This window comes from Stegastes partitus, unplaced genomic scaffold (genome assembly GCF_000690725.1).
Source record: "Stegastes partitus isolate 25-593 unplaced genomic scaffold, Stegastes_partitus-1.0.2 Scaffold188, whole genome shotgun sequence".
Classification (NCBI taxonomy): Eukaryota; Metazoa; Chordata; class Actinopteri; family Pomacentridae; genus Stegastes; species Stegastes partitus.
In genome coordinates, this window is record NW_007577919.1 from 403629 (window position 1) to 412935 (window position 9307).

Sequence of the window (9307 nt, forward strand, 5' to 3'; positions counted from 1 at the left end):
TTAACTATCAGGCTAACTTTGGGGTTAACTATCGGGTTAATTGGTTCAGTCTTTGTTCAATATGAATGTGAGGATTATGACTGTTGATAGCAGAGAAACTGGAGAACTTTTGCTGAATCTGCATATTTCTGGTCATTTTAAAGGCGTCTTTGTGTGTATGTTGGTACGTATACATGTAGCATCGCTGCTTTATCCTGCACTAGTTCACCTCAAACCAAGCCTGCATTCTTTGTGTAGCTTAAACTTTTTGTGGCTTTGCTTCACAGACGAGTGCACTTTGACCAGTTTACTCTGAAGTGACCGAACCTGAGTCAGTGTTTGTGCTCCCCCTGGTATGAACCCCGGCTGCCTGTGATTGGACGGATGCCACGGTTGGTCAGTGGATATCTGCAGGGCTTCCTGACTGTGGGTTAGTGGGCTGCAGACCGCAAACAGTCCACAGGGTTAAAAACCTCAGAGGTCCACGATGATGCCTCGTGATGTTGTCCTGCTGCTGCTGGTTCTGTTTGGGGCGTCCAGCGGCTGCCTGCAGGACGCCCCCTCAGCCTACAATCTGACCGGGGTTGTATGCCGACTGACCTACCCCGCTGTTGCCGTCTGTGAGTTTCATTCATTCATTCATTTAATCCAACAGTCACGTTCATGCAAATTAAACCAGCATGTTTGTTGGAGAAGTGTTAAAACTTGGAGTCAGCATCTCTGCCAAACTGCTGGATGTCAGATCAAATGTAGGCAGCAGGTGGCATCAGTGTGTCGCAGTTTTTTTGGTTAAATTTGATTTAAAATCAATGCAATAAAAAAAAACAGGGTTGAAACTTTGATCATCCATTTTTCTTCTTGTCAGTTACATTTCTGTTTCGTTTCATCTGGGACCCAAACTAAGTTCTGCAAAAATATTTTTGGCTGAATTTTGAGGATTTTATATGTTTTAGACCTGGGAATCTTTCTACTTTTTAATCCTATAAAAACCCATGAAGTTATTTTAAAGGTTCAACAAATCAGTAAACTCTGAACAAAATCTGAGATGGTGCAGCGACATATTTCCTGAAATCCGATTGAAGGGAACTGACCTAAAACTAAAAATGACATGAGGTCTACGTTGAGGTGCAGCAGACCATCTACACAAAGCTAGAGGACAGTCTGACCGCACAAGACCAACGCAGAGCTGTCAGTCTGCAACCTCCACGTGCACAAAGGCACGAACTGAAGCTCTAAATATGCATCAGACTGATTTTTAAAGTACTGACACCAAATGACAATTTTCAGCCTGAACGACGCACTTTGCAAACCGCAACATAATGCACTAAAAGGTTTCAGTATCTTGAGAGATGTCAACGTGTTCTTTAAGTGTTTGTTTGTCTGCAGTGAACGAGAAAACCACTAAAGTGATCGAGGCGGCGTTTCAACATGCTCGATACCCGAGTATGAACGGAGAGAAATCCTTGCTGTTCATCGGTAGAGTCCTGTACGGCCTCGACAAGTGAGTGCACGTAAATATAGACACTGTTACCGTAAAAATATTCACCCCCCTTTGAAATGTCTCACCTAATTCATTCAACTCAGTGGGTGGTAGAAGTCCTACAGTTAGGAATATGGAAGGAGTATGACACATGTAAATCTGACTAGAACATGACGTCCTCAAAAACTGAGTGACTGAGCAAGAAGGAGACGAGTGACGGAGGCCAACAAGACTCCTACGACTCCTCTGAAGGAGCTACAAGCTTCAGCAGCTGAGATGTTAGAGACTGTTCCTACAACAACTGCTGTCTGTTCTTCACCATCAAAGCTTTATGGGAGACAAAGAGAAAGACTCTGTTGGAAACAGCTCAGATTAAATCTGGACTAGAGTTCACCAGAAGACATGTGGAGACTCTGAAGTCACCTGGAAGAAGGTTCTTTGGTCTGAGGAGAATAAAGCTTTTTTTCCCCCTCAGATTAGACGTTATAGTTGGTGGACACCAAACTCTGTATCACAAACACACCATCCCTACAGTGAAGCACGGTGGTGGCAGCATCATGATGTGTGGATCTTCTCAGCAGCAGCCTGGAAGGCTTGTGACGGTCGAGGGTGAATGAATGCAGCAAAGTGTAGAGAAATCCTGGAGGACCACCTGATGCAGTCTGCAGGAGAACTGAGACGTGGAGAAGACTTGTTTTCTATCAAGACAATGAGCCGAAGCTCCACAGAAATGGTTTAAAGACAACAAGGTGAAGTTCTGGAGGCCCAGTCAGAGTCCAGACCTAGAGTCCAGAATTAGTGTCTGGACCTGAAACGTTCTGTTCACTCATGAACTCATGTGAAACCTGACAAAGTCTGAACAGTTTTATAAGAAGGTGAAACTGCAGCATCCAGATGTTCAGGCTGATGGAGACCAACAGGATCAATGATGGAACTGGAGTGTAAATAGTGACTGCAAGGAGGTGAAATGTTATGCAATCACTCATTTTGTTTTATTGTTTTAATTAACTGATGTGACTTTGTAGAAACCAGATTTTACTTTGACATTAAAGAGTCTTTTCTGTACATTATTGTCAGAATAGCCCAGTCTCATTGACAATGATTCACAGCTGAAAAGCAACAAAACAGGAAACTTCCAGGGGGGTGAAATACTTTTTATGCAAACACAAACTTATATTTATACACAACATGTAATGAAATCGTGTTTCTGATCAGTTTGGAGATTCACAACCTGTCGATTGGTCGGAGTGCATTCGAGCTGCTTCCGGGTGAAGGCATTGCCATGGAGATCAGTAACGTATCTGCAGTGTTTAAAGGAACCATCCAGTATGGATACGGCAGCTGGCTGTGAGTCCACACAACACATCATTCAATCACTTTGTTTTAGCTCGGAGACAGAAAAGAACCTGAACACAAGCTGAAAATCAGATTTAAAACACCCCAAAATGTGTATTTCTTGTTTTTCTTTTTGAATCAGAGTCAGCGTTGCACAATCACTTGACTTTGAGATCGAGTCTCAGATTGATCTCGGAATCAACCCCAAACTTTGTGAGTACTTTATGTTTCACATCTTAAAGGTGTTTGTCATCCTGAAAAATGTCATGTCTCTGTGCTGCACTGATGAAGTCATAAGGCTCAGAAATGATGGAAAACTATGAAAAACAAATAGTGAGGGAGGCCACCAAGACACTATGAGTTCCTTGAAGGAGTTACAAGAAAGAGACTAGAGAAGGTGACCACCAAGACACCTGACTTTCTTGAAGGAGTTACAAGAAAAAGACTAGTAAGGAAGGTCACCAAGACACTCATGACTCCTCTGAAGTTTCAACATTACATGAAAGACAACAAAGGAAGAACATACTCAATGTAGCATTCACCACATACTTTAGGAACATTTTTGGAGAAAAGTCTTTGGAGAACTTTATTCTGCCTTTAAAAAGAACATTCTGGGACCAAAACAGAACTTCTTTCTAAAAACACTCCTTGAACTTCGCAGAACTTTCTCACAAAATGTTTTTTTGGAGCAAAGAAATTCCACGTGGATGTTTTGTTTGTTTCTAATCCTCTGTTTTCTCTGGTGTCTGTCAGACTGTGGTGAAGGTAAAGTGGCAGCAGATACCTCTGACTGTTACCTGAACTTCCACAAACTTCACCTTCACCTGCAGGGAGACAAAGAGTGAGTGACTCACCTGAAGTCTGTCCAGTCAAACACCCGCGTTCACAAATCACAGCGTCTGTTTTCTGTGTTCAGGCCAAACTGGCTGAAGAAGCTCTTCACCGACTTCATCACCTTCACCGTGAAGCTGGTCATCAAAGGACAGGTGAGACACGTCGACCAATGAGATCGCTGTGTTCTGCTCACGTGATCGGCGCTGACAGTCTGTCGTCCAACAGATCTGCAAGGAGATCAACAAGGTGGCCAATATCCTGGCCGACTTCATACAGGAACGGGCAGGTCAGTTCGGTCAACTTTAAGTTACACTGGCAGGTTAGAAAGGTGTGTTTTCATTTAAATATTCACCAAAATGAGAATATTTATTGACCAGAAAATGAAAAAAAAAAGATGAAATAGCAGATTTTCCACAGTTCTTGAATGTATTGTCTGTGACGTTCCATCAGGAAAATAAACTGATTAAAAAAATGTNACACCACTAAGAACCTTTGACCACAGATATACAGGGTCTATTAAAGTTATCCACTGTTATTGCTTTACAACACTGAGTCAGAAACAGGATAATAAATCGTGTTATGCCTCGGTCTAGGGGAACGTTTGGCATAACATGAGTTTTGCTCCACCAGACTTCCCACTCCAGCGACCAGAATGCCACATGTCAAAAACCAGCAGCATCTTTTTATTTTATGAGTCCAGAGGGAGACATGAGCCGACATAGCAAACAGAAAACACTCTAAATTAACCTTGGCTTCCCTAGCAAAAAGAAAAGGTACATAAAAGACAGTAATCTTACCTAACTGCTGAGAAACAAAACAGGAGAAAAAGGGTTAAAAGAAAAAGGCCTCTCCCTCCTACTTCTGCTCTCTGGCGATCTACAACATTTACAAGTTCAGAAAAGTCCCAAAGTCCATGGTGCACAACGACTGACAAACTCGTGCTGCTGCTGCCGCATCCTACAGCACCGACACAACGGCATGCTGGCGTTTCCTTGTGGTGGCAAAGCTGGAGAGGTGAGGAGGCTGAGTGCAGCTGGTGGGCTGTTGAAATAGATGATGGACCCGCCCCCTGACCAATCGCGTTGCAGGAATCAAGCGAGGCAGCCAATCAGTGGTCACCACCTGCTCCTAATCCACTCATTCACAAACCATGAACACACACACACACACACACACACACACACACACACACTGAGGAGAAACAGCGAAACACAAATACACATCAAACTACATATGACCCACAGGGTTATAACAATATACTTTGGCTTTTCAGACAAAGTGTCAAAGTGAAAACAAATTTCTACAATTTAATATGAAGTCATTGAAAATATAAAATGTAAAATAAGTCTTTATGTAAGATGAGTGAGGGAGGCCACCAAGACACCTCTGAACTCTGAAGGAGTTACAAGAAAGAGACTAGTGAGTCTAGNTGTCTCTAAGTGTAGCCCTGTGATAGACTGGTTACCTGTCCAGGTGAACCTGTCTTCACCCTGAGTCAGCTGGGATAGGCTCCGCCCCCCCGCGACCCTAATGAGGAGTAAGCGGTGAATAGATAATGGATGGATGGATAAAACTTATCTTAAAATTGCTTAAATATTTCATCAAAATCTCTTTATTCTGCATGTCTGTCTAAACAGATTGCAAAAAATAATAATTCATTCCATCGTTTGGGTCTGTGTGAGTTTTACTTCAGGGGAAGCTGAACCCTTAAAATGACGTCACAGTTCTGTTTTGTTTATTTGAGGGTGAAAATACAAAAATTCTCAGATCTGAAAACATGTAATTGTGAACATTGTGCCAAAATATTTGACAGAATTTAGTAGGAAATAGAAAGAGGTAGCATCTGAGTATTACTGAATAATCTGTCATTCATCTCTGAGTCTAAAACAAATTTAAAAGCATTTCCCTGGTCCTTGTTTTACAGCTAAAAACAAAACAGAAAAGAAAATGTTTCTGGTGTCGGAATAAAAAAACAATAAATCAAACTCGGTCCGTTTTACATTTTTTGCAATTCTTTTTTCTCCTTCATTTAGACGGAAGTCCTGTAAAGGTCCCGACAATCCATGAGTTAAATGTTTCTGAACATCGGTGTGTTTTTTACAGAACACTTCCTGAGCGACGGAAACATCAGCGTGGATGTCGGCGTGACGACGGCTCCTGTTATTACCGCAAACTACATCGAGTCCTATCACAAGGTACAGAAACGTGGACCCTCATCCACGAACCTGAAGGGTCCGTAACTCTGAAAACACTGACAGTGTGAAGGCAAAACTTCTGGTCCGACAACTTCAGTGTGTCTGAGAACAGTCTGTAGCTCGAGTGCTAAAGTCTAACCAGGAGACATTCTAGAGGTGAGCTAGGAGTGACGTCTCCTCGGAACGATTAGGTTTTGGGGTCAATCCGCTAGAGGTTAGAGGTCACTTTTTCTAAAAGGCCGTATACTCTCTAAAGGGTTGAAGGTAGATTCATGGTGTTTGGTGGAGATGAGCGACCATGTTGGGGCTTTCTGTTGGCGATCTTACATTTGACCTTGGATGATATTTAATGGTCAAACTCAAGGTCAAAATATGTTTGTTATACCAATTATATGCTAAATAGCATGTATACATGGATGGGACCCATTCCCCCTTGGACAACCAGCCAACCATATACAAGCTTCCAAATGGGATGTGAGATTTGACCTTTGGTGATATTTCAGGATCAAACTCAAGGTCAAAAAATGTTGATATTATATTTTCAATAGCCTGTAATGTATTCATGGATGGTTCCACCTTGGACAACCAGCCAACCATATATAGACTCCCAACTGGGGACAAGAAATGTTGATGTTGCTGTTATATTTTAAACAACATGTAATGTACACATGGATAGGACCCGTTTGACCTTGGACAACCAGCCAACCATGATTAAAAAAGAATCATGAATCAAGAAAACACCTATTTTGTGGTAAGTTGGACGGAATAATGGTTTACTGGTTCGACTACATCCCTCCACTGAGGGAACTCTAGTTTCATATGAAATCATCCAAAAGTACTAATTTCTTATTAACATCTTCAGGTGTGAAATCATCACATTGGACTTTATTCTGTGACCGGTTCTTTTTATTTTATTGAATATTTCAGGGTTTGACCCACTACAACAACACGACTGCTGTGATCAGCGACTCCGGTTTCCATCCCAGTCAGCTGACCGAACACAGGATGCTCTACTTCCGGCTCTCAGGTCGGCACGAGGCTTTTCTTTGACAAAGTCCAGTTCAGACGACTTTGTTTTTAAAAAAGTTTATTTATTGCTATCAGTCAGTAGATGATTAAAATGATTTCACTGGAAGTAAAAGTGATGAAGATCGATGCAAACCGTGTCTCGAGTCAAAACATCACTTTAGTGAAGAAGTTTAAAATAAATGTTTAGAATTACATTTTGATATTTTGTGTTGATGTTTTGAGTCAACTTTTTGTGTCGATATTTTACGTTAATATTTTGCATTATTTTTCGTTAATAATTTGTTCATATTTTGCATTAATACTTTGCGTCGATGTTTTACGTTCTTAGATCACATGTTGAATCCGATGCTCACCGCCGCCCACCAAGATGGCCGCTTCCAGCTGAACGTCTCCGGAGACGAACTCGCTGTAAGAAGCTGCAGCCAACAGAAGTTCACTCATGTTGTCGCTGCCGTTGTCTCATTATGGGATGGATGTGTTTCAGAACGCGTTCCAGAGCAACCTGTCCAGCAGCACACCTGAGTTCATCACGCAGGTAACAGTCCGGTGTTTCAAGAACATTCATCATTTCCAGTAAGGTTCCTCAGAGGTTAAACGTGAACAGAACGTTAACAATCGGAGGACGTTAAAAACATCCGTAAAAACTAAAAAATCTGGCGGCGCAGCACTTTATTGTTCTGAAACTCCTCACCCTATCTCTAAGGCTGAGCTCAGCCGCCCTGCAGAGGAAGCTCATTTCAGCTGCTTGTATCCGCGATCTCGTTCTTTCGGTCACGACCCAGAGCTCGTGACCGTAGGTGAGGGTTGGGACGTAGGTGGACTGGTAAATCCCTTCACAACAACGGTCCGGCACAGCGCCCGCATTACTGCTGACGCCGCACCGAGCCGCCTGTCCACCTCGCGCTCTGTTTTCCCATCACTGGTGAACAAAATCCCGAGATACTCAAACTCCCTCGCTTGAGGAAGCAGCCCTGGCGGAGTCCAACACCCACTGGGAACGTGTCCGACTTATTGCCGAGAATGCGGACACAGCTTGTACTTTGGGTGTACAGGGACCGTATGGCTCCTAGCAGCAAGCCTGGTACCCCATACTCCCTCAGTACCCCCCACAGAGTCCCTCCTGGAACATGGTCATCGGCCTTCTCCAGATCCACAAAGCACATGTGGACTGGCAGGTCGAATTCCCCCTCAGCAGCTCCACAAGGGTAAAGAGCTGGTTCACTCTCAGTGCAACGTTCAGTTTTGTGAATAACGCTATCACCAAACATTTTTAAAACGTTCTTGAGTTGTTGTGCCTTCGGGGAAAACATTCTGGAGCTAGAGTCTGACTAGAACTCTGCAGAACCTTCTCAGAACGTTCCTAGAACCTGCGGATGATGTGTTTCTTGGTGTTTGTTGTGTCCAGTGTTTGGCCGATCCGTCGTCCTCGGAGCTCAGGGTTTGGAGCTCCTCCGTTCCCCGTCTGAACACGACCAGCGCCGGTTCCACCGTCTGGGCTCAGGCCTCCGCAGAGCTCCGCTGTGGAACCGAAGGAACGCCGACGCTCTCCTTCCAGACGGTAACCTTCGTCTGCAGACGTCCGCGACAAAGATAAAGTTCTTATAAACCTAAACCTCCGATGTTTCCTTCAGTGTGTCAGAAAATTCCATTAAAAATGAACCTGTGATGCTCAGAAACTGTAAAAATAACAACAAATATCTGTAACGTCATATTTTAGATTTAAATACTATAAAAAAAAGAAGTCAATTTATGATCCCACATTCCCAGTCTGGAGAAAACTAATTTCTACATGTAAAAATATAGATTTTTGATGTGAACAGTTGTGGACAGTTTATCACTGTGGATATGTTTACTGTCATTTCAGGCATTTTTATTTATTTATTTGTTAATTTGGATGAATTAATGCTCATTTGTTTGTCATTTTTGAACAAACTGAGTCATTTCAAACAGTTTTGGACAGATGTGGAGTAACTCAGAAGGACATTTGGACAATTGTTTTGCCATTTTGTGCAGTTTTGATGTTTTTTCAGACCATTTTCATGTCAGTTTGAGCACATTTTTGTCATTTTAAACAGTTCTGAGTCACAGTTTTAGTCATTCTGCACAATGTTTAGGCATTTTTTGAGAATTAGCAGCAGATTGTTTTACACTTAGGACTACTTTGAACATGTGTCACTCAGTAATTCACACTGTTTTGGTTTAATGTTGATGTTAATGCTTCAGTAAATCCATGTGAAGCGTCCTGGTTGATTTTTTGTGTTTGGTGTTCAGGATGTGGTCGTCGATGTTACGGTTTCTTACTCTGAGAAGAAACTCTTCATGCAGGGAGACGTCAGACAGTAAGAACGGACTCAGACAAAACTCACTGGGCTGTGAATGAACAAACTCAGCACAGACTCAAACAGGGAGAGGCTCCACCTGGTGGAACGACCAGGAACTACAGCCGATCTACCCT

The 9307-nt window shown here is 42.7% G+C and overlaps 1 protein-coding gene across 1 annotated transcript in view; it reads left to right on the forward strand.

The window, feature by feature from the left end:
- Positions 1-419: 419 nt before the first annotated feature.
- Positions 420-9307, forward strand: part of cetp (cholesteryl ester transfer protein, plasma) — a 17227-nt gene continuing 8339 nt past the window's right edge. The window contains exons 1-13 of the mRNA XM_008280245.1: positions 420-599; positions 1366-1480; positions 2675-2806; positions 2937-3007; positions 3548-3635; positions 3711-3780; positions 3854-3914; positions 5732-5823; positions 6751-6850; positions 7181-7260; positions 7337-7387; positions 8258-8410; positions 9124-9191. Of these exons, the coding sequence (XP_008278467.1) occupies positions 467-599; positions 1366-1480; positions 2675-2806; positions 2937-3007; positions 3548-3635; positions 3711-3780; positions 3854-3914; positions 5732-5823; positions 6751-6850; positions 7181-7260; positions 7337-7387; positions 8258-8410; positions 9124-9191 (1214 nt within the window). The 5' untranslated portion in view covers positions 420-466. The remainder of the gene's footprint in view (positions 600-1365; positions 1481-2674; positions 2807-2936; positions 3008-3547; positions 3636-3710; positions 3781-3853; positions 3915-5731; positions 5824-6750; positions 6851-7180; positions 7261-7336; positions 7388-8257; positions 8411-9123; positions 9192-9307) is intronic.